The 25,215-nt window shown below is 47.5% G+C and overlaps 1 protein-coding gene across 2 annotated transcripts in view; it reads right to left on the reverse strand.

The window, feature by feature from the left end:
• Positions 1-25,215, reverse strand: part of LOC106610840 (formin) — a 104,352-nt gene that overhangs the window by 32,518 nt on the left and 46,619 nt on the right. For both annotated transcript variants that reach the window (XM_014210460.3, XM_014210458.3), the window contains 7 exons: positions 20,101-20,162; positions 19,321-19,409; positions 18,038-18,167; positions 17,665-17,811; positions 17,526-17,585; positions 17,304-17,424; positions 587-679 (listed from right to left, as the gene is read on the reverse strand). In XM_014210460.3, coding sequence (XP_014065935.3) covers positions 587-679; positions 17,304-17,424; positions 17,526-17,585; positions 17,665-17,811; positions 18,038-18,167; positions 19,321-19,409; positions 20,101-20,162 — 702 coding nt within the window. The remainder of the gene's footprint in view (positions 1-586; positions 680-17,303; positions 17,425-17,525; positions 17,586-17,664; positions 17,812-18,037; positions 18,168-19,320; positions 19,410-20,100; positions 20,163-25,215) is intronic.

The following is a 25,215-nucleotide window of genomic DNA, read 5'->3' on the forward strand; positions in this document are numbered from 1 at the left end:
AAATCATCTATGTGGAGAATGTTTCATCTCTGGAGAACAGTGGGTTCATTCTCCATTCAGAGAAGTGACAGGCTGGCTTAGAGACATGACAGAGGGAGTGAATATATCATCACTATCTACTGGTAGAACTTGGGAGTGTGTCACAGAGCATGGTTTGGAGGGAGGAGGAGGGGCAAGGTCGTCTCATCACTCAGTCCAGCGGATGGGCTCTGACACAGGCCTCTGCTTGCCTCAGGTGCAGTGAGTGATATCAAACATTCAAGGATCCTCATTTCCAAGAGCTGTCATTACAATCGGTAGAGAAGAAGTGGCCTGTGGAGGCCAAGGGGAGAGTAAACACATCTAAACACCCAATCAGGCCAGAACTAATGTAGCCTCTCTGGCCCCTGGCTTTATTAGCTCTCTCACTGGGGATCAAACAGCCTTCGCTGCGCGGCCTGGCTGCCTGTATTAGGTGACACGCAATGTTTTCAACCCCCTGAGTCTGCTGGAGAAACATCTACTAAAACAACACATAGCACCCCCTGGTAGTCAACACATGGGGCCTTGTCTCCTCCTCTCTTCGGTTCTGGTTTGTTTTACTCACCGGTCAAGACGAAGGCCTCCATTTTCTCCTTGAAGGGCTGGAGGTTCTCCTCAGAGGAGTTAGCACACACCTTCTGCACGTCCTTTTCACACGCTGGGGGAGAGAGAAAGCAGGAAACGTTCAATATTGAACATTTCTCAGCAGGAATGGATTAAAAAAGCGTTTGGCCTGGGGTGGGTGGAGGAGAGAAAGTGTGAGAAAGAGTAGACTGTGTCCTATGGTGTACTGTGTGAAATTGGCATTTGTTTTTTATTGTCGGAGCTTCATCATTGGGCTAAGGTATAAAACAATAACTAGCGTGCCCAAACAGCAAATGTAGCACATTAATTAATGACATGTGAGAGTGGGTATCACGTTTCCAACACTTTCCTAAGTTAGTTAACCAAAGCCTGCCGAGGGGAAACATTTGAGGGAAAAGAAGTGTGTGAATCTCCTCCAAAACATCCCAACCAGATGGCTATTAAAGAGAACTGGCAATCACTTTAAATGAGCTTGGTCTGCATTCAAAATGGAAACAGAGATCATGTTTCATTATCAGTAAAGCCAAGTAATAGTCTTTAAAGGGGCTTTAACACCATTTTCTGGGGGCAACAATAAGAAATGTATTATAAATCTTCATCAACACATTCAATAGACAAATGATGGAAATATAGTTTTGTCCAAAGACTTTTGAATGGGAGTAGGGTGTTGAATCTGTTACTCTGAAAATATTAGAGGAGATAACACATAATATGTTGAAGCCACAGATACTGGGGCATCTCTGTTGTAGCCACAGGTACTGGGCCAACCACCCAAAATATTGAGTGTACGGCCCACTAGCTAGATGGGACATTTTATTTTTTATTTATTTAACTAGGCAAGTCAGTTAAGAACAAATTCTTATTTTACCCCAGTCAAACCCTCCACTAACCCAGACACCGCTGGGCCAATTGTGCACCGCCCTATGTGACTTCCGATCACGGCCGGCTGTGATAAAGCCCGGGATCGAACCAGGGTCTGTAGTGACACCTCTAGTGCTGAGATGCAGTGCCTTAGACCGTTGCGCCACTCGGGAGCTGACATGCTGGCAGTAGATCACCCTGTCCTGTTCTGGCTTTCCCCAATGGAACTGTACATGTGGGTGACGGCTGAATGTGGAAGCCTTGTTTGTTGTTTGCTCTGGATGGGCCTTTGTTGTCCTGCCAAACCACCTAGCTCACACGGGCTCAAAGGAAACGGCCGATGACTTGACGGAGCGCGAGCCAAACTATTTCATTTCCTCCTAACAATCAACGTGGGATGATATATACAGAGCCGCCTGCCAAAATAACTTCCTCAAAGCTGTAAGTCATAAAGCTGTGCAGTAAATACCTTGCGTTGGTTATTACTGCATCGCTTAATGTCTTAACAACACAACAGGAACACTGTTTGGTCAGAGTCTGAGACTGGTTCACTGGTTTCCACAACAATCAAGAGGGCTGTATTAAGAACAGGTGAATATGCCCAGTTACCCACTATCCTTTTCCAGGTTCGGAGGAAAAGTTGCTCTTGAAAGGTGAGGGACTGAACTCGAACTACCGCACACTACTTGAGTAAGCAAAGACACTATTCCAATCACATCATCCACAGCTGAGAGGGACAACCATGACACACACCTGATCAGGTGATCTAGCTCTAACACGACTGAAAATATCCTACTTTTAAAAAACTATTAGCTCCCTCACGCATTAAAATCCCCCTGTCTCAAGTGGGCACGTTAAAGGGTGTTCAAAACAGCAAGACTACAATTTAGAGGCGGCTCCCCTCCAAAATGTGGTCCAGACAGCGTAGGCCACAAGAAGGAAGCCCAAATAACATCAGCAGCTGCGTGAAATAAAAACCCAGTGGGCCTCTGGTTTAGGACATTGTCTTACAGTGACAATACATAATCACGGAGGGTTAGTAGAAGGAAGAGGAGGAGGCAGAGGAGGAGGGAGTGATGCAGAAGTCACCTGGGGATATACAGTTTAACAGTATAACAATAGTATTACAGTTTAACAGTGTGTATTACCGTTTAACAGTAGTATTACAGTGTAACAGTAGTATTACAGTTTAACAGTGTGTATTACCGTTTAACAGTAGTATTACAGTTTAACAGTGTGTATTACCGTTTAACAGTAGTATTACAGTTTAACAGTAGTATTACAGTGTAACAGTAGTATTACAGTTTAACAGTGTGTATTACCGTTTAACAGTAGTATTACAGTGTAACAGTAGTATTATAGTGTAACAGTAGTATTACAGTGTAACAGTAGTATTACAGTGTAACAGTAGTATTACAGTGCAACAGTAGTATTACAGTTTAACAGTAGTAATACAGTTTAACAGTGTGTATTACTGCTTAACAGTAGTATTACAGTGTAACAGGCCAACTGAAGCCCGCTCTGCTCCCAGGGGCCTGTTCTGTAAATATGTCCATGCTGTTCTCTAATTGGCCAGTGAGTGTTCATCTGGGCTCTCTGTGCCCAAACAACCATATCAGTTTCCCTGTGGGCACAGCAGCAGAGAGAGAGAGAGGGGGGAGAGAAGGGGACAGAGAGGGTGAGGGAGGGAGGAGAGAGAGAGAGAAAGACAGGGACTTCACTTGAGGCTCTTCTTTCAGAGGAAAAAACTCTATCGCAAAAGACTGCCACAAGGGGGTTGCTTTCATATCTGTGACCTGTATTAACCAGTTAACTGCTGAGGCACAGTATCAAATAGCAGAGCCAGCAGTTTCTAAGGATTGTGTTTGACACTCTGTGTTCACGTCATGGTCAGACAGAAGCCGACCGCACTGCTACCGTCAGCGTTGTTTGTCCTGTCTGGCTTTCTGTCCAGTCACCAGGTCACAGGGGACCTGTCTCCCACCACAGAGACAATGCTGCATGCTGGGAGACAGACACAAGCTCCCTACCATTTCCAGCCAGGGTCAGCCCACATACAGACAGTGGATTCAGCATTATTGTGGAAAGTGACAGATATCTATGTGTAAATCAAGATAAAAACGTATCTTAATTTAGAGAATTACTCATCATGAACTGTAAGCAATACATGAAATGCCCACACATATTATCAGTATCCAAATACATGTAAAGGGATCTAGTTCAAAACCTTAACATCTGTGATGTCCATGCAGGTTTATTTGGGTTTAGAGTGGTGATATAAGACAGATATGATGGCAGGATGATTTGATGGCCATATTCTCAAGGGTTGCCAGACACAAACTGCTTGTTGTTAATACTGTAGTAAGGCATGGATACATAAAGTCTACAGAGTTTGTACACAGGAAGCACGCCCACTACATGCTGCCTGTAGGGACACTGGGCTAGCTGGTATGCCAGAGGATTGCATCATATAAGGTATGTTACTGTACTGTAGTATGGGGAAGGGGCTAACATGAAAAGACAGAGTCTGACTTCTGCTTCGAGACATGGCAAATGCGGTTAGTCAAGCTTGTCACTTTGATGTAGTGAATGAACCATGAATTCCTCCACACTAACCAATGGCTTGCCCAAAGCTACAGGGAAATGTTAGGACATCAAGACAATGCCACATTATTCTGTAGACCCTGGGATGTTTGGAAAACAAAACATTGTACACACAAACTGTCTTGGATAATCTTGGAGCTACATACTTGACTGCCATATAGAAAAGGTTTATGTTCTCAATGTTCTACTGCTAAAACTCACTTCAATTAAAGATTCATGTTGATTTTGCTATGCACTTTATTTCTAAGCATCACTGACAATTTAAAAAACTCCTACAGATTTACATACACTACATAGTGTTTTTGCCCATATAGCATGACTGTTTTGGAAACTATTTTCTCGTCGGAAGAGAGAGGTTAGTCTTGTCCGTGATCTGGCCTGACAAATCAGTGTTATTTACGCCAGGCACTGGATCATTTTCCATCAGCTCTAAAGCACAATTCTTTCTCTAATCCACAATTATATACAAACTCAGTGCACTGTCAGGCTCCCAGCTTCCACCTCCCTCCCATCCAGGCAAGAGCCCTGCTATAACCCAGGCTACATGGGGCCAGCCAGGAGGCTTATTGTAAAGGTATAGTAAGACACCGCTCCTCCCTCTAAGATAAATCTACCTCTATCAGCCTGGACAAATCCAGAATCCAACCCTGGCCCAACTCCTACAGAGCCTGTCTGAGAACACAATGCTGACATACTGTGTACACACAACCCTGGAAACGAATACTTGTTGTAAGACACGGTTCTCCAAGGTTCAGGGAGTCAGCTAGAATCCACCACTGGGCTCTGTTCTGCTGTAAGGGAATGCTATCGAGGTCATAGTTTGAGGAAATCATACAAAATGTATATAGACAGTGCATTCGTAAAGTATTCAGACCCCTTGACTTTTTGCACATTTTGTTACATTACAGCCTCATTCTAAAATTGATTTTAAAAAAAGAATACTCATAAATCTACACACAATACCCCATAATAACAAAGCAAAAACAGGTTTTTAGAAATCTTTGCAAATGTACTAAAAATAAAAATCAGAAATATCACATTGACATGACTATTCAGACCCTTTACTCAGTACTTTGTTGAATCACCTTTGGCAGCGATTACAGCCTCGAGTCTTCTTGGGTATGACGCTACAAGTTTGGCACACCTGAATTTGGGAAGTTTCTCCCATTCCTCTCTGCATATCCTTTCAAGCTCTGTCAGGTTTTCAGGTCTCTCCAGAGATGTTCGATCAGTTTCAAGTCCAGGCTCTGGCTAGGCCACTCAAAGAAATTCAGAGACTTGTTCCGAAGTCACTCCTGTGTTGTCTTGGCTGTGTGTTTAGTGTCGTTGTTCTATCGGAAGGTGAACCTTCGCCCCAGTCTGAGGTCCTGAGCGCTCTGCAGCAGGTTGTCATCAAGGATCTCTCTGTACTTTGCTCCGTTCAACTTTGCCTCATCCCCACAGCATGATGCTGCCACCACCATGCTTCATCGTAGGGGTAGTGCCAGGTTTCCTCCAGATGTGACGCTTGGCATTCAGGCCAAAGAGTTCAATCTTGGTTTAATCAGATCAGAGAACTTATATAGACTGGTTTGTTCCTTTCCAAATCGTGTCCAATCAATTTACCACATGTGGACTCCAATGATGTTGTGATGATTAATAGAAACAGGATGAACCTGAGCACCTTTATATTTTTAAAACATTTGCAAAACAATCTACAAACCTGTTTTCACTTTGTCATTATTGGGCATTGTGTGTAGACTGCTGAGGAAAAAAAGTATTTAATACATTTTAGAATAAGGCTGTAACGTTACAAAATATATATACAGTATCAGTCAAAGGTTTGGACACACCTACTCATTCAAGGGTTTTTCTTGATGTTTCTATTTTCTACATTGTAAAATAATAGTGAAGATATCAAAACTATGAAATAACACATATGGAATCATGTAGTAATCAAAAAAGTGTTAAACAAATCAAAACATATTTTATATTTTAGATTCTTCAAATAGCCACCCCTTGCCTTGGCGACAGCTTTGTGCACTCTTGGCATTCTCTCAACCAGCTTCATGAGGTAGTCACTTGGAATCCATTTCAATTAACAGGTGTGCCTTGTTAAAAGTTAATTTGTGGAATTTCTTTCCCTCTTTTAAATTTTTTTTTTTTTTAACCCCTTTTTCTCCTCAATTTCATGGTATCCAGTTGGTAGTTACAGTCTCAACACTGCAACTCCTGTACGGACTAGGGAGAGGCGAAGGTCGAGAGCCATACGTCCTCCGAAACACAACCCAACCAAGCCGCACTGCTTCTTGATACAATGCCCACTTATCAAGGAAGCCAGCTGCACCAATGTGTCGGAGGAAACACTGTACACCTGGCCACCGTGTCAGCGTGCACTGTACCCGGCCTGCCACAGGAGTCGCTAGTGCGCGATGGGACAAGGACATCCCTGCTGGCCAAACCCTCCCCTAACCCGGACGACGCTGGGCCAATTGTGACCCGTCCCATGGGTCTCCTGGTCACGGCCGGCTGTGACAGAGCCTGGACTCGAACACAGAATCTCTTGTGGCACAGCTAGCACTGCCACTCGGGAGGCCTGGAATTTCTTTCCTTCTTAATGCGTTTGAGCCAGTCAGTTGTGTTGTGACATGGTAGGGGTTGTATACAGAAGATAGCCCTATTTGGTAAAATACCAAGTCCATATTATGGCAAGAACAGCTCAAATAAGCAAAGAGAAATGAGAGTTCATCATTATTTTAAGACATGAAGGTGAGTCAAACCGGAAAATTTCAAGAACTTTGACTGTTTCTTCAAGTGCAGTCGCAAAAACAATCAAGCGCTAAAATGAAACTGTTTCTCATGAGGACCGCCACAGGAAAGGAAGACCCAGAGTTACCTCTGCTACAGAGGATAAGTTCATTAGAGTTAACTGCACCTCAGATTGCAGCCCAAATAAATGCTTCACAGAGTTCAAGTGACAGACACATCTCAACATCAACTGTTCAGAGAAGACTGCTTGAATCAGGTCTTTGTGGTAAAATTGCTGCAAAGAAACCACTACTAAAAGGACACCAATAAGAAACTTGCTTGGGCCAAGAAACACAAGCTAATCAAATGTATTTGTCACATACTTTTTTATTTTTCCAGGTAAGTTGACTGAGAACACATTCTCATTTACAGCAACAAGCCAGGGAATAGTTTCAGGGGAGAGGAGCCAATTGTAAGCTGGGGATGATTAGATGGCCATGATGGCCAGGTTGGGAATTTAGCCAGGACACCAGGGTTAACACCACTAGTCTTACAATAAGTGCAATTGGATCTTTAATGACCTCAGAGAGTCTGGACACCCGTTTAATGTCCTATCCGAAAGACAGCACCCTATACAGGACAGTGTCCCCAATCACTGTCCTGGGGAATTGGGATCTTTTTTAGACCAGAGGAAAGAGGAAAGAGTGCCTCCTACTGGCCCTCCAACACCAGCTGGTCTCCCATCCAGGGACTGACCAGGACCAACCCTGCTTAGCTTCAGAAGCAAGCCAGCAGTGGAATGCAGGGTGGTATGCTGCTGGCATACACATGTTTAGCAAATGTTATTGCGGGTGTAGCAAATTGCTAGTGTTTCTAGTTCCAACAGTGCAGCGATATCTAACAAGTAATATCTAACAATACACACAATCTAAAGAAAAGGAATGGAATTAAGAACATATAAATATTTGGATGAGCAATGTCAGAGCAGCATAGACTAAGATACAGTAGAATAGGACAGAATACAGTATATACATATGAGATGAGTAATGCAAAATATGTAAACATTATTAAAGTGACTAGTGTTCCAATTATTAAAGTGGCCAGTGATTTCAAGTCTATGTATAGGGCAGCAGCCTCTAAAGTGCTAGTAATGGCTATTTAACGGTCTGATGGCCTTGAGATAGAAGCTGTTTTTTAGTCTCGGTCCCAGCTTTGATGCACCTGTACTGACCCCGCCTTCTGGATGATAGGCAGGCAGTGGCTCGGGTGGTTGTTGTCCTCGATGATCTTTTTGGCCTTCCTGTGACAACGGGTGCTGTAGGTGTCCTGGAGGGCAGGTAGTTTGCCCCCGATTATGCATTGGGCAGACCGCACCACCCTCTGGATTGCGCTGTGGTTGTGGGAGGTGTAGTTGCCTGGCACCCAGGGCCCTCACCTCCTCCCTGTAGGCTGTCTCGTCATTGTTGGAAATCAGGCCTACTACTGTTGTGTCGTCTGCAAACTTGATGATTGAGTTGGAGGCGTGTGCGGCCACGCAGTCATGGGTGAACAGGGAGTACAGCACATATCCTTGAGGGACCTCAGTGTTGAGGATCAGCGAAGTGGAGGTGTTGTTCCTACCTTCACCACCTGGGGGCGGCCCGTCAGGAAGTCCAGGACCCAGCTGCACAGGACGGGGTTCAGACCTAGGGACTCAAGCTTAATGATGATCTTGAAGGGTACAATGGTGTTGAATGCTGAGCTATAGTCAATGAACAGCATTCTTACATAGGTTTTCCTCTTGTCCAGATGGGATAGGGCAGTGTGCAGTGTGATGGCGATTGCATCGTCTGTGGGTCTGTTGGGGCGGTAAGCAAATTGAAGTGGGTCTAGGGTGACAGGTATGATCCTTTACTAGTCTCTCAAAGCACTTCATGATGACAGAAGTGAGTGCTATGGGCGATTGTCATTTAGTTCAGTTACCTTTGCTTTCTTGGGTACAGGAACAATGGTGGACATCTTGAAGCATGTGGGGACAACAGACTAGGGTAGGGAGAGATTGAATATGTCCATAAACACTCCAGCCAGCTGGTCTGCGCATGTTCTGAGGACGCAGCTTGGGATGCCGTCTGGGCTGGCAGCCTTGCGAGGGTTAACACGCTTAAATGTCTTACTCACGTCGGCCACGGAGAAGGAGAGCCCACAGTTCTTGGTAGCGGGCCGCATCGGTGGCACTGTATTATCCTCAAAATGGGCAAAGAAGGTGTTTAGCGTGAAACACGATGTCGATGTCCGCCATGTGGCTGCTTTTCCCTTTATAGTCCGTGATTGTCTGTAGACCCTGCCACATACATCTCGGGTCTGAGCCGTTGAATTGCGACTCCACTTTGACTCTAAACTGCCGTTTTGCCTGTTTGATTCCCTTACGGAGGGAATAACTACACTGTTTGTATTCATCCATATTCCCAGTCACCTTGCCATGGTTAGATGCGATCAGTTTTGCACTTTAAGTTTTGCATCTATCCACGGTTTCTGAATAGGGTAGGTTTTAATAGTCACATTGGGTACAACATCTCCTATACACTTCCTGATAAACTCAGTCACTGTCTCAGTATGTTCGTCTATGTTGTTCTCGGAGGCTACCCGGAACATATCCCAGTCCGCGGGACCAAAACAATCTTGAAGTGTGGATTCCGAATGGTCAGACCAGCGTTGAATAGCCCTTAGCATGGGTACTTCCTGTTTGAGTTTCTGCCTATAGGAAGGGAGGAGCAAAATCGAGTCGTGATCAGATTTGCCGAAGGGAGGGCGGGGGAGGGCCTTGTAGGCATCCTGGAAGTTGGAGTAGCAGTGGTCGAGTGTTTTAGCAGCGCGAGTATTACAGTCAATGTGTTGATAAAACATTGGTAATGTTTTCTTCAAATTTGCTTTGTTAAAATCCCCAGCTACAATAAATGCGGCCTCAAGATATGTGGTTTCCAGTTTGCATAAAGTCCAGTGAAGTTCTTTGAGGGCCGTCGTGGTATCGGCTTGAGGGGAATATACACAGCTGTGACTGTAACCGAAGAGAATTATCTTGGGAGGTAATACGGTCGTTATTTGATTGTGAGGTATTCCAGGTCGGGTGAACAAAAGGACTGGAGTTCCTGTATGTTATCACAACACCATGAGCAATTAATCATGAAACATACACCCCCAACCTTGTTCTTCCCAGAGAGATATTTATTCCTGTCTGTACGATTAACTGAGAAACCAACTGGCTGAATGGACTCAGACTGTCACGACTTCAGCCGAAGTCGGTTCCTCTCCTTGTTCGGGCGGCGCTCGGCGGTCGGCGTCGCCGGTCTACTAGCCATCGCCGATCCACTTTTCATTTTCCATTTGTTTTGTCTTTGTTTCTACACACCTGTTTTTCATTCCCCTAATTATTGTTCATGTATTTAACCCTCTGTTTCCCCCATGGTGTTGTGCGGGATTGTTTATGTCATGTTCGGTAATGTTGGTGACTGGTTATTTCGACGGGTGCTGTTTTTTGCCCGTGCGTAAAAGTTGATGTTCGTGTATTTGTGTTTGGGCAAGTGTAGTGTTTTACCTTGCACCATTCATTATTCTGAGTAAAGTTACGTTGCTCCCAATTCTCTGCTCTCCTGCGCCTGACTGCATACACCAGCTACACCCACCATTATGACAGAATCCCGCACCCATGAGGATATGGAGTCAGCAGGAGCAGACAACCCCGTATTAGGGATTGAGGAGCACGTCCAGCAGCATCTCGGCACCGCCATGGCACCGCCATGGATCGCGTCCTGCAGACGATGGATTGCTTGGAGAGAAGAGGAGTGCCTCCAGCGCCTCCGCCTACACCACCAATGGCACCACTACCCACCCCTCCTTCACCTGGTCCCAGTGGGATTTGGCTCGCTCTTCCGAGGGAGTATGATGGGACGGCTTCGGGATGTCAGGGGTTCCTACTCCAGCTGGAGCTTTACCTGGCAACCATTCACCCGGCTCCCTTGGGCCGTGACTGCATGTCCGCCTTTGTCTCCTGCCTCTCAGGGAAAGCCCTGGAGTGGGCCAACGCCGTATGGAGGGAAGGAGAAGCGGTGTTGGACCAATCGAGGAGTTCACCCGCCGCTTCCGGGCAGTTTTTGACCACCCACCTGAGGGTAGAGCGGCGGGTGAACGGCTTTTTCACCTTAGGCAGGAGACAAGGAGTGCACAGGAGTTTGCATTGGACTTTCGGACCCTGGCAGCCAGCGCAGGATGGAACGACAGGGCCCTGATCGATCACTACCGTTGTAGTTCGCGTGAGGACGTCCGTAGGGAGTTGGCCTGCAGGGACACCACACTCACCTTTGACCAGGTGGTGGACATGTCCACCCGGTTGGATAACCTGCTGGCTACCCGCGGACGTCCAGATCGGGGTCTGTTGGTTCCATCCCCCAGCACCACCGCTGCAACGCCCATGGAGCTGGGAGGTGCTGCACTTAGGGCGACCAGAGGAGGGGCCGTTCCATGCACCGTCTGTGGCCGCAGAGGGCACACTGCCGGTCGGTGCTGGGGAGGTTCCTCTGGGAGTCTAGGCAGCAGGCAGGGCACTCTCGTGTCACCCCAGGTGAGTCGGCACCAGGCTCACCCAGATCCCCCTGTTCCTCACGTATTTTTGTTTCTTAATATTCCAGATTTTTCCCCGCATTCCCAGCATAAGGCGCTCATAGATTCAGGCGCAGCTGGGAATTTTATTGACAGATCATTTGCCCATAGTTTAGCGATCCCCATTGTTCCTGTGGACATGCCCTTCCCTGTACACGCCCTAGATAGATGATCATTAGGGTCAGGGCTAATTAGGGAGGCCACCGCTCCACTGGGCATGGTTACGCAGCAGGGTCACAAGGAGAGAATCAGTCTTTTCCTTATTGATTCTCCTGCGTTTCCCGTGGTGCTGGGCTTACCCTGGTTGGCCTGTCATGACCCCACTATTTCGTGGCAACAGAGGGCTCTCACGGGGTGGTCACGAAAGTGCTCGGGGAGGTGTTTAGAGGTTTCCGTCGGTGCTACTACGGTTGAGAGTCCAGACCAGGTCTCCACCATGCGCATCCCCTCTGAATATGCTGATTTGGCTCTCGCCTTCTGTAAAAAGAAGGCGACTCAATTACCACCCCATCGATGGGGGGATTGTGTGATAAATCTCCTGGTAGACGCAGCACTTCCCAGGAGTCACATGTATCCCCTGTCGCAAGAGGAGACGGCGGCTATGGAAACATATGTCTCCGAATCTCTGGGGCAGGGGTACATTCGGCCCTCCACTTCACCTGCCTCCTCGAGTTTCTTTTTTGTGAAGAAGAAGGATGGAGATCTGCGCCCGAGCATTGACTATAGAGGTCTCAATCAAATCACAGTGAGGTACAGTTACCTGCTATCTCTTATCGCCACGGCGATTGAGTCAATGCACAGGGCGCACTTCTTCACTAAATTGGATCTCAGGAGCGCGTACAACCTGGTGCGTATCCAGGAGGGAGACGAGTGGAAGGCGGCGTTTAGTACCACATTAGGCCATTATGAAAGCCTCGTCATTCCGTACGGGTTGATGAATGCTCCATCAGTCTTCCAATCCTTTGTAGATGAGATGTTCAAGGACCTGCATGGGCAGGGTGTAGTGGTGTATATCGATGACATTCTGATATACTCCGCTACATGCGCCGAGCATGTGTCCTTGGTGCGCAGGGTACTTGGACGACTGTTGGAGCATGACCTGTACGTCAAGGCTGAAAAACGCCTGTTCTTCCAGCAAGCCGTCTCCTTCCTAGGGTATCGCATTTCCACATCAGGGGTGGAGATGGAGAGTGACCGCATTTCAGCCGTGCGTAATTGGCCGACTCCCACCACGGTAAAGGAAGTGCAGCGGTTTCTCGGGTTTGCCAACTACTACCGGAGGTTTATCCGGGGCTTTGGTCAGGTGGCGGCTCCTATTACCTCACTGCTGAAGGGGGGACCGGTGCTTTTGCAGTGGTCAGCTGAGGCGGACACGGCTTTTGGTCACCTGAGGGCTCTGTTTACCTCGGCTCCCGTGCTGGCGCATCCGGATCCCTCTTTGGCATTCAAAGTGGAGGTGGACGCATCCGAGGCTGGGATAGGAGCTGTGCTCTCTCAGCGCTCGGGTACGCCACCAAAGCTCCACCCCTGTGCCTTCTTTTTGGAGAAGCTCAGCCCGGCGGAGCGAAACTATGACGTGGGGGACCGGGAGTTGTTGGCTGTCATCAAGGCCTTGAAGGCGTGGAGACATTGGCTTGAGGGGGCTAGACACCCTTTTCTCATCTGGACTGACCACCGCAATCTGGAGTACATCCGGGCGGCGAGGAGACTGAACCCTCGCCAGGCAAGGTGGGCCATGTTCTTTACCCGTTTTGTCTTCACCCTGTTCTACAGACCAGGTTCCCAGGACCCTAAGGCAGACACACTGTCCCGGTTGAATGACACAGAGGAGTGGTCCATGGATCACACTCCCATACTCCCGGCCTCTTGCCTGGTGGCACCTGTAGTGTGGGAGCTGGACACGGACATCGAGCGGGCATTACGTGCAGAGCCCACTCCCCTCCAGTGTACTGCTGGGCGTCTGTACGTTCCGTCTGCTGTCCGCGACCGTTTGATCTATTGGGCCCACACGTCACCCTCCTCTGGTCATCTGCGCTGTCTGAGTGGTTAGTACTGGTGGCCCACCTTGGCTAAGGACATGAGCACCTGCCCAGAGGGAAGTTACAACCCTTACCCGTTCCACAACGGCCGCGGTCGCACCTGTCGGTGGACTTCCTAACGGATCTTCCTCCCTCACAGGGTAACAGCACGATCCTGATCGTTGTGGATCGGTTTTCTAAGTCCTGCCGTCTCCTCCCTTTGCCCGGTCTCCCTACGGCCCTACAGACTGCGGAGGCTCTGTTCACACACGTCTTCCGGCACTTCGGATGCCTGAGGACATAGTATCTGATCGAGGTCCCCAGTTCACGTCAAGGGTCTGGAGGGCATTCATGGAATGTCTGGGGGTCTCGGTCAGCCTTACCTCAAGTTTTCACCCCGAGAGTAACGGGCAGGTGGAGAGAGTGAACCAGGATGTGGGTAGGTTTCTGCGGTCCTATTGCCAGGACCGGCCGGGGGAGAGGGCGGCATTCATACCCTGGGAAGAGATGGCCCAAAACTCGCTCCGCCACTCCTCCACTAACCTCTCCCCCTTCCAGTGCGTACTGGGGTACCAGCCGGTTCTGGCGCCATGGCATCAGAGCCAGATCAGAGCCAGATCGAGGCTCCTACGGTGGACGACTGGTTTAGGCGCTCAGAGGAGACATGGGACGCCGCTCATGTGCACCTTCAGTGGGCCGTGAGACGTCAGAAGGCTGGCGCAGACCGCCACCCCAGTGCGAACACCGGGGGACCGGGTCTGGTTCTCGACCCGAAACCTACCCCTCCGCCTGCCCTGCCGGAAGCTGGGTCCGCGGTTTGTGGGGCCATTCGAAGTCCTGAGGAGAATAAACGAGGTGTGTTACAGGCTACAGCTTCCCCCCGATTACCGTATTAACCCCTCGTTTCATGTGTCTCTCCTCAGGCTGGTGGTTGCTGGTCCGCTCCAGGAATCTGAGGTACGGGAGGTTCCTCCGGCGTATGCAGTTCGTTCCATACTGGACTCCAGGCGTCCATACTGTCCATACTGGACACCTCCAGGCTGTGTAAGGGCTATCTGACCAAGAAGGAGAGTTATGGAGTGCTGCATCAGATGACCTGGCCTCCACAATCACCCAACCTCAACCCATTGGAGATGGTTTGGGAAGAGTTGGACTGCAGAGTGAAGGAAAAGCAGCCAACAAGTGCTCAGCATGTGTGGGAACTCCTTCAAGACTGCTGGAAAAGCATTCATCATGAAGCTGGTTGAGAGAATGCAAAGAGTGTGTAAAGCTGTCATCAAGGCAAAGGGTGGTTCTTTGAAGAATGTCAAATATAAAATATATTTTGATTTGTTTAACATTTTTTGGTTACTACATGATTCTATGTGTGTTATTTCCTAGTTTGATGTCTTCACTATTATTATACAATGTAGAACATAGTAAAAAAATAAAGAAAAACCCTGGAATGAGTAGGTGTGTCCAAACTTTTCACTAATTGTAATATTTTCCACCAAGTGCTCCAACCAGGGGAGAGGGGATTAGAAATGATGCAGGTAATGTTATTTGATAGACTTAAATTCTAAATCTAGTAATTTAATAGATTACCTACCCCTTTTTTTTTACAAAATATGCATTCTCTACCCTCTGCATGTTCCCTGCATCTTGCGCCTTTCTTTCAGCAAGCTGAGGAGACTATATTTAACTGTTATGTGGGGAGGAGAGGTGGCGATACTCTACCCCAACGACTCCACACATGGAATTCCAACCGGAGCCTCTGTCGTAAAACAGGCTTCAGGGTAAAGGCCTTGCCTCGACCTGACATTAAGGGGCATTTAAAGTAAAGACACTGTCTGATTTGCCATGGTGATGAATGCCTAACCCCTCACAGGCCTTCTGTGAAACACTAAACTCCCCTGGGCAGCAAATGAGCTCTGACTGTTCTATTTTATTTGATACTATTTCATTCAGTAGCGTCCCTGCCTCACTGTCCACCCCAATTACCCAGCAGTTAAAGAGAGCTTTACGTGGCCGTGGCCTCCGCTAGCCCTGATGGGAGGAAAGGTCCCTCTCTGTCCCCACATAAATCCCTGGGACTGGGTGAACTAAGGATACTCTCCAGGAATATCTACATGTACTGTAGCCCCCAAAGGGACAGGCACCTATCTGGACACATAGAAAGGGACAGGCACCTCTGTGGACACATAGAAAGGGACAGGCACCTTTGTGGACACAGAAAAGAACAGGCACCTCTGTGGACACATAGAAAGGGACAGGCACCTCTGTGGACACATAGAAAGGGACAGGCACCTCTGTGGACACATATAAAGGGGCAGGCACCTTTGTGGACACATAGAAAGGGACAAGAAATTCTGTGGACACAAAAAAAGGGACAGGCACCTCTGTGGACTGATAGAAAGGCACCTCTGTGGACACATAGAACTGAAAGCCTCAGAAGACACTAGAGAAAAAACATGCAGGTATTAGTCTACAGTAGCATTGCTCCTTGTGCAGGAGAGAAGGGATGGATCCTAGCACCCCCCCCCCCCCCCATCCCCAGAAAGAGACCTAGAGAGAGGTCATCACCTCCTGCCCAAACAGGAAGGCAGATCAAATGAGGATCATGTTTCTGCACGGTGGAATGGAGGAGAGGGCAGCCGCCAGGCCATGGAGCCTGACCTGCTCCCGTGCATCGTCTCGGACCAGACACGCACATACATACATCTGCTTGGCTACTTAGGAGAGTCTCACTCTGAGGAAGAGCGATATGGAGAGAGAAATATATAGCCTGGACATCCCTGAACCTTACCAAGGCATCAAAGAGGAGGACAAAACAGGAGTCATCATGATGCTCCCTAGCCCCGCTAATCTCTCCTTTCAGCAGTACACTCTCTACAAAGTCCACGGAGGTGTGATCCAGTGTTAGCACCAGCCAGTGTTAGACACAATTAAGATGTGAATGGAAGTCATCTGATATAATTAAGACCATTTGGTTTCTTTAGGGTGGTTTATAATAGTGCAGCATAAATATTTATTCCTGGCGGCTGGCGGGGAGGATAAAATTGGGAGTCATAGGTGGACCTCACCAAACACTGAGAATTCACGCTCACTGCTCCCTGCCAATACCCCGAGGACTCCCGGGCGAGACTGTAACATTTTTTTCCTGCAGTAGAGATCAAATAAGAGGGCCCTTATGTTACATTTATTGTGTTTAAGTCTTCCATTTTTCCTAATAAATGAGTGACAGCTTGAGGTGGGTCTGGGGCTCTTTTGTAGACTTAGTATTTTTCCCCCAGGTCAGAGAGGATCAAGGTTTAACAGCAATCTGCACTAGGAGGGGAGAGTGGAGAGCATATCTAATTGCTTTCATATGCCATATTATTGGTTGATTTAAATAATCACAGACACCAGGGCGCTGGGGGTGCCATGCCTTTAACCCCCGGACGGCCCAGCGGACCACTGACTGACTGGCTGGCTGGCTGAGTCCCTGGCTAACTGACTAGCTGCCTGGCGAACTGGGCGGACCATGCCGGCGAGCACCGAGCTCCTGATACCAGCCACATGAACACGTTTCTCATGAGAGTGTTACACGTTTACTATATTTCCACCCAGCTTTCGTATCATCTTTAAACGTTTCAGAGAGATAGTCTTGCTTTGGTCAATATGAAGACACTGACAGTTCTCACATAAGAGCAGAGAGCATGATCAGGGCTGGAGGATATTCAGGAGTGATGATGTCAGATCCTGAATCTACCCTGAAACATGGGAGAAGACAGAATCTACAATAAGGATCCTACTACATATAGGTCAGGATGCCTCTCTGCATGCCTCGTGGTGTTCTGTGAGTTGATTATAAAAGACTGAAATAACACATCTTACCAGTCAGGTCCCTCTTCAGCTTCCTCATGTCCTTTGTGAGGTCTTCAAACTTGACCTGAGCGGCCAGGAAGAAATCCTGTGGTTCAGGAAGTGGGAATGCACTCTTGTCTGTTCCTGCGTGCTGTAAACCAACAAACAACGCATAAATGACAAAACATGAGGAAAAACCAGAAGTCGTTAGCTTTTAGTCCATTGTAGGAAATGTGTTCATAAATATTGTACCTCGTCGAAATTGCGCAGATAGTATGCAACCACATAATCCACCAGACTGATACGATTGTCCTAAAAGATACAGAGGTCAGACAGGAAGTATACTGTAGATAAAACCAGTATAATACGTGTTCATGTGTGATGAGTGTACCCTGCTCTTGACGTCCTTCAGTTTGGGCAGGATCTCCAGGCCAAAGCCATCAGCTTGACCTCGCGTCCTGTTGCCTCCGTTCATGTAGTTCCCAAAGGCTAGGACCAGCCCCATCACATCCTTCACACTGCTACAGTCTAGCAGATCCTGCCACACACACACACACACACACACACACACACACACACACACACACACACACACACACACACACACACACACACACACACACACACACACACACACACACACACACACACACACACACACACACACACACACACACACACACACACACACACACACACACACGTTCAGCATGTTATAAGCTCATACAATAACAAACCAAGATTGAAGTCATGTCCAGTCTTACTTTGCTCACGGTGGAGACTATTTCTACTTTGCGGTGGATGGAGGACATGGAGTCGAGGAAGATAGACTGGAATATGATGCAGTGGGACCGGCCAGAGAAGTCTGGAATCTGGGAGAGTTCATACAAGAACCTGCACAAGGGGAAATAATGTGTTATGACAAAATTAAACAAAATGTCCAACAGGAAGAACTATTTTTAATCCTTGGCTGCGCTGCTTCCACACATACACGGCTGAGTCAGTATGGCTTTTAACTAGCAGCTGATAGTCATGAGTCGTCCTGCTCTGATAGTTTGATAGGTCCAGGGTCAACTGAAGGAGGGCCAGAGCGCTGATTGATCAAAGGGAGCATCAGGCCGACTCATGTAAACAGGGACATATCCGAGGAGAGCAGTAATATCCTGTGGGATCAGGCTGCTGATGGAGGCAGACACTGAGTGGGTATGACTCACAGTCTAGTGACAGCTCTGTTCAAACATGGCCCTCAACCCCACAGTGACAAGTCATTAACAGGCCAGCTACGTTTAACCCCCATGGGAGAGACGCCTCCCTGAGAGCCAGCAGCCGTCTAACTTTCTCGTTCACTCAGAGACACACGTGTGGACACAAGCACACACACACACACACACACACACACACACACACACACACACACACACACACACACACACACACACACACACACACACACACACACACACACACACACACAAGCACACACACAAGCACACACACACACACAAGCACACACACACACCCGCACACACGCACACACGCAAACACGCAAACATGCACGTGTTTCGAGTCAGTCAGCCAGCTATGGAGCTTTCAGATCATGGAGGTTGCAAACAGACCAGGAACACATATTTACAGTCTGAGTAACAATAAGGAGCTTGGTTTATTTACTTATTAAAAGAGAAATAAACACAAAATTGATGCCACCTTTTCTAAGTTATGTTTATGTTAAATATCTCCCTATAATGGTTTGGCTCTAAAGAACCCCTCGATATGACGAGTGAGCCTCAGGCTGCCAAAGACCAAAGTGTTTCATAATCAAACTGTTTGTCTCTGGCTGTACACATTAGAAACCACATGATGCATTTCTAAAAAAAAACTCAGCCAAAATCAAAGTAGCCTCTGAAATTGTGTTGACGTGTTGAATTCACAGGAGGGGATGGTTTTCTGTGTGTATGAGGTTGTAGTTCTCTGACTGCAGTAGAAGTCAGGGTCCAGTGTTCTACTACCCATCTCCCTGAACCCTTGGGTGGTGGAGAAGTACGCATACTGTTCAGGCTTGTCCAGCAGCTTCACCTCATCCTCCTTGGATGTTTCATAGTGTTTTTTGATCTTCTCCAGCTCGTCACTAGTGGCCCTCTGTGATCACACACAAACAGGACAGGTTAGAGGACAACAATAGAGCTGTAACAATGAACGATTTAGACATAGTCAATGCAAAACAAGACAGAATAGCAATAGACAAATGTTGAGTGTGACATCACTGAGAAATGAGTTGTAGGCAAGCAGATGTTATGGAGCACTGGTGTAGTTTAACAAAAGCATGCGGAGAAAAATACTTAATGGCCCAGTGTGGTCAAAAACATGATTTTCCTGTGTTTTATATATATTTCCACACTATGAGGTTGGAATAATAGTATGAAATGGTGAACATGATGATAATGCCCTTTTATTGTAAGAGCTGTTTGAAAAGACGACAGGAAATTGTTGCCTGTTTTGGTGGTAAATTAGTTAATAGACCAATTAGAAAGAGAGTTCAAACCTCTCTGCCAATAAGATCTAATTTTCGGATTTCCCCTCCCCACTCAGACCACTCACAGACAGTCATCGCAGAATTCTTGCTTAAGAAATTGCTCTTAATTAAGAAGCTATTTTTGTTTCTTTTTGATAATTTTAATTAAAAACAATCACAGTAAGGAACTTAATTGTTACCATAAATGATTTGATATTGTGATAAAAACAGCTGCCTTGGACCTTTAAAAAGGAGTTTGGCATCTCACATTTCTCTCATGCTGTTGGATGACTTTACAACACACTTCTGAATACTCACATTTTCATATAAAGCCTCGATGGTCTCCAAGTCCACCACAGAGTTATCCACAGTCAAAACAGCTGGAACAGTACATTCACTTATTAGAGGCATTCTCTTATAAAGATGAAATATGTTGGGCAAGCATGCTGTCTCAATTGCTTCCTGGGTTTGGAGCCCAGCTTGTCAGAGAGGTTAAATGCATAGACATGCTATGTACAATAGGATTGGATAGCAACTAAACACTAGCATATTTCAGATGCTAACACACACATCACGGATCATCTTAACCCCCCTGTTGTGTTCGTTTCATGCTAATTCATTCTGTGTTCCCGGTCCAAGATGACCGCCCCATTATAGCTGATTATGAATCCATAATAATACATGTATTATCACCTAATGTTGTGTTAGATCTTTTTATCAACTTACGTTCTTGTGAACATTACACGTTTTGAACTTCTATTTGCTATTTATGGCATGTAGGCCTCATTGACATACAACTGGTTTTTGAGTAAAAAAAGCATAATGTATGGATTATTTTGACTACAATAAATACTCAGATGAAATATATTGTGCTATTTATCACAGAATACTTTGTGTCAAAGTTTAACAAGGACTCTCTCCTCCTCATCAGTGTCATGATCAAAGATATGATCAAGAGCCTCATTGTGCTGCCACAGATTGAATTGTGAGCAAGGCCTCAAAAAAGCTTTATATACCAGAGCTGCAAGAAAAGTTCTATATATTATTGAAAGAATGTTGCGATTGTTTGTGAGAATGCCAACAGGCATGGTTCCTGTGTCGGAAAGATTCTATTGGGGAAAGGTTCCTGTGCGAGTTGCCATGGAAGCCAAGAAGGGGAGTGAGGTGCGTGTGTGTGTGTGCTCAAACACACATGCATGTGGGGGTCTGGGAGAGGAAGTGTGTCCATCTGATGAATGGGCATGTGCCTGAACTCAATTTTATACACTAATTGTAGTCTCACCCATTCATTTCTAATGACCGGCCATTTTTGACCGGGAACACCACAGGTGTACAAAAGATAAATAAAACACCTAAAGTTTTATGAAAATCATCAAAATGTATTTTGTGTGTTCAGATGCCCTGTGTAGACAAAGTCATGGAACCTAATGACAATCAGATTAAATTATCTAAATTTTTCAGAGAGAAAACATGTAAATCGGTCCAATTCGACCAGAACACAACAGGAGGGTTAACTATCTACTTTAAATACATAATACTCATGTCTATTATTTTGTTAAGTCATTTAACATTAGACAACTTTTGAGGTCTGACATGTCTAACAAACTTTGATTTTGGAGTGAACTATCACTTTAAAGTGAATGAATGAGAGTATTAGGGAGTGGTGGGGTATCTGGGAGTGTGGTCAGGCAGGACAGGGCAGCTGTGGTGTCAGAGCAGAGCAAAGCAGAGCCCAGAGCCCACCTCACACGGGGGCTCTCCTTTCAGGCCGACATGCAGAGGACTAAGCCTATATGCCACGGGTCACAGGAGAGAGCCTGTAACTGTTTAACCCCAGGACCTGTAGCCAGAACCACCACAGTCTCCAGTAATGATCTCTAAAGGGGGGCTGCATTGAGAGAGGAGGGGAGAGAGAGAGAGAGAGAGAGAGAGAGGAGAGAAAAAGAGAAAGCAAGTCTCATATCAGCAAAAGAGAAAGAGAGTGTGAGAGAAAAAGTAAGAGAGGGAGAGCTCTGCTCAGTGTCTCAGAGAGAGGAGTCACGGCTTTATGGCTGGGTGCAGGTCAGGGAGGAAAGGAGAGAGCATAGGAGTAGACTGGGAGGAATGGCTCCTTGTCTCATAGCTGATATGGATCTGTGTGCTGTCAGTTGCAGACTGCAGAGCGACACCTGCTCTCAGATCAGCCTAGAACAGACCCAGTGTGAGTGGAAACAAGCCCCTCTCCACACCACTGTAGCTGCGTCACATCTCAGAGTCGCATGACTAGCAAAGAGCCACCAGTGAAGTCAAGCCAGAAGCCTGTACTGTATATAGCGACACCCTGGATTCATTATGACATGTCACCTTCAATCTCCACACAAGGCCTCCAAATCAGAAGAAAAAGATCTACGTCCCAGAATCCAAGCATTCTTCCACTGACATCCACAGCTTCCACAAGCCCCTACGACCAGCTGGGGCAGTAGAGCAGCCCTGGAGGCTGGATCAGAGTGGAGAGCAGCAGGCTGGAGAGCAGGCTGGAGGTGGTGGCCATTTCCTACCTCTTATTAGAGTGGATTACTCAAGGCCTCAGCACGCCCGCCATGCAACCGTCAATCACACACCAAAGGAGGGCCGCAGTGTAGCACAGTGCTCTGAGCCAAGGGGGCCAGGGCCTGGATATCTCTCCACACCGGGAGATCAAAGGAACCCCGTCGCAGCCTCACTCCCTTTCCCTCTACTTCTCACTCATCGCTCAGGGTGTGTGGTGTGTGTGGTGAGGTGTGGGGGAACCTCCCCTCTGCCTTGAACTGCGGTGGCCCAGGAGGTCCCCCAGCCAGGCTCAGGCCCTCCGTCGGCCCCCTCTCTCCCCTCTCCCTGCACTGGGTAACCAGAGCCCCCCTCCCTTGTCTCCCCCCTCCCTAGTGGATGTAATTACATTACATGTCCCATGTCCTTTTAATTTGCCAACAAAGAGCAGGCAAGCAGGTGAGGCCAGGGACCAGGGCCCTTAGAAGTGCTTATTAGGCCACTCTGCTGAATTGTCAGATTCAAATTGTCCATTTCACCTACACCTCCCATTAAGGCTGTAGGAAGCAGGCTCATGCTGAGAGAGAGCAGGCTCTTTTATTGGGGGTTCTTTACCTCGACACCGACAAAAAGAGAGAGAACAAAAAAAAAATGAAAACCAAAAACAGTAGCTTGGCCCAGTGTGTTGTTTGGCTTGCATTGGGCTGCCGTTTTATAGTGGCGGTGTGGTGTCTGCTGACTGCAAAGGTGGATTTATACACACTCAGATCATTAGCAGGGTGTCGCTCCCATTAGGTGGTGAAAACCGTCACTGGCAACAATAAACAGATCCGCCGGGCCGCTAAGACTGCCAAATCCTCCACTCCCAGTCGCAGTATCAACCCAACGCACCCAGGCTTAGAGCTATGCGCAGGACGGATTTATTCATTCCCCTCCCACCGCTTTTCATACCCCGCCAGCACCGCTGAATTTCCTTGGGACTCCCACCCGCTACCGCAAGAACTGGTCCCGATCCTAACCGTAGTCCTGCAATGTTATTTTAGGGGTATGTGACGCAGATCACTTGCCAGCCATGGTCCCAGCAATTTTGAGCCCTGCAGGCAATATCAAAATGTGCTAAAATAACCTAAAAAATAGGTTAAAATACCCAGAGATTCTCACGTGGCCCATTATATTAGGCTATCGATATTACTGGGCTATATCAGCCAATAGATTATACATTGTTTGAAGAGAGTGGAGTTGGAGAGATTTGCACTTTATCTTGAGCAACGTTTTATACGTTTTATAGCCTGCCTTTTAGGAGTGGGACTATTTTCAGACGGAGACAAATATGGGTGATCAATATGTATTTCTAGGCAAAGTAGTAAAATGTAGCATAATCATATTTAGAAAGTACATTTCCTTGGAAAGATAACTGCCCCGTGCTTCTCTGCCCATTCATAGGCTATAGCCTAGTCTATTTAATTGAGACCATTTGCGCACCTGATCTCGCATGTATGGCTACTGAACTTGAATCAGCAAGAATGATGAGAGCGGGTCACACCCTGATCTGTCTCACCTGTCTTTGTGATTGTCTCCACCCCACCACCAGGTGTCGCCCATCTTCCCCATTACACCCTGTGTATTTATACCTGTGTTCTCTGTTTGTCTTTTGCCAGTTTGTTTTGTTTCGTCAAGCCTACCAGTGTTTTTCCCTCTGCTTCTTTCTCTCGATTGTTCCTGTTTTCCCGGTGTTGACCATTCTGCTTGCCCTGACCCTGCCTGCCATCCTGTACCTTTGCCCCACCTATCTGGATTACTGACCCCTGCCTGCTCTTGACCTGTCTTTTGCATGCCCCTGTTGGATTAATAAACTGTTGTTACTTCGACGTGGTCTGCATCTGGGTCTTACCTGAAACGTGATAGTACGAACTGGCCATGACTGACACAGCAGACCCGGGCCAGCTGCGCAACACCATCTCCTCTCAAGGAGCCACCATCGGGAGGCACGAGGAACTGCTTCAAGGCCTTACGGAGGGGGTCCAAATGTTGGCTGAACGCCATGACCGGGCATTGGACATTTTTCTGGAGCAATTTCGCAGGTTGTTTGGGAGGCAACCTACCATGGTGGTAACCCCACAGCCCCTCAGTAACTCAGCTGTTAGCTGTGCCATCTCATCGGTCACTCCACGTTCTCGGGAGCCCAGCTTACCTCCCCCGGAACGCTTCGATGGAGAGCCGAGCACCTGTCGGGCGTTTCTAGCTGAGTTTGCCCTCATCCTCGAGCTTCAGCCGTCCCCTCGGATAGCTCCAAGATAGCCTACCTCATCACACTGATGTCCGGGAGGGCTCTTGCCTGGGCTACGGTTGGGAACAACAGCTGGCCAGATGCGTTAGCCTGGAGGGGTTCGTGGGAGAGGTGAAGAAGGTTTTTGATGCCCCGTTCTCCGGGAGAGAAGCTGCCCAGATGCTAATCCAGCTTCTGTAGGACTCCTGCAGTGTGGCAGACTATGCCGTGGATTTCCACACGTTGGCAGCAGAAAGTGCTTGGAGCCAGGATATGGTTCCAAGCACTTTCGATATGTTCGATATGTTCCTGCACGGCGTCTAGGAGGAGGTCAAGGACGAGCTTACTGCTCGGGAGTTACTTACGGATCTCGATTCCCTCATCGATTTGACCATCCGATTACGGGAACAACGGAGGGAGAGGAAATTCGATTTCGCTCACACGTCCAGGGATTCCACCTTGCCTCCGAGTCATCCCAGAAGTCCCCGAGGGTTCCATTGCCGAGAGAACCCGAGGCTTCCCGACCTCCCCCGAGAGTCGCCGAAGACGCCAAGAGTCACCGCTTCCCAAGCCTATGCAACTAGTCAGAGCTGGGCTGTCGCCAGCGGAACGGCAATACAGGATCAACGCGAAGAGTTGTCTGTATTACGGGACTCTTGGTC

Source organism: Salmo salar, chromosome 09 (assembly GCF_965601325.2).
Source record: "Salmo salar chromosome 09, fSalSal1, whole genome shotgun sequence".
Taxonomy (NCBI): Eukaryota; Metazoa; Chordata; class Actinopteri; order Salmoniformes; family Salmonidae; genus Salmo; species Salmo salar.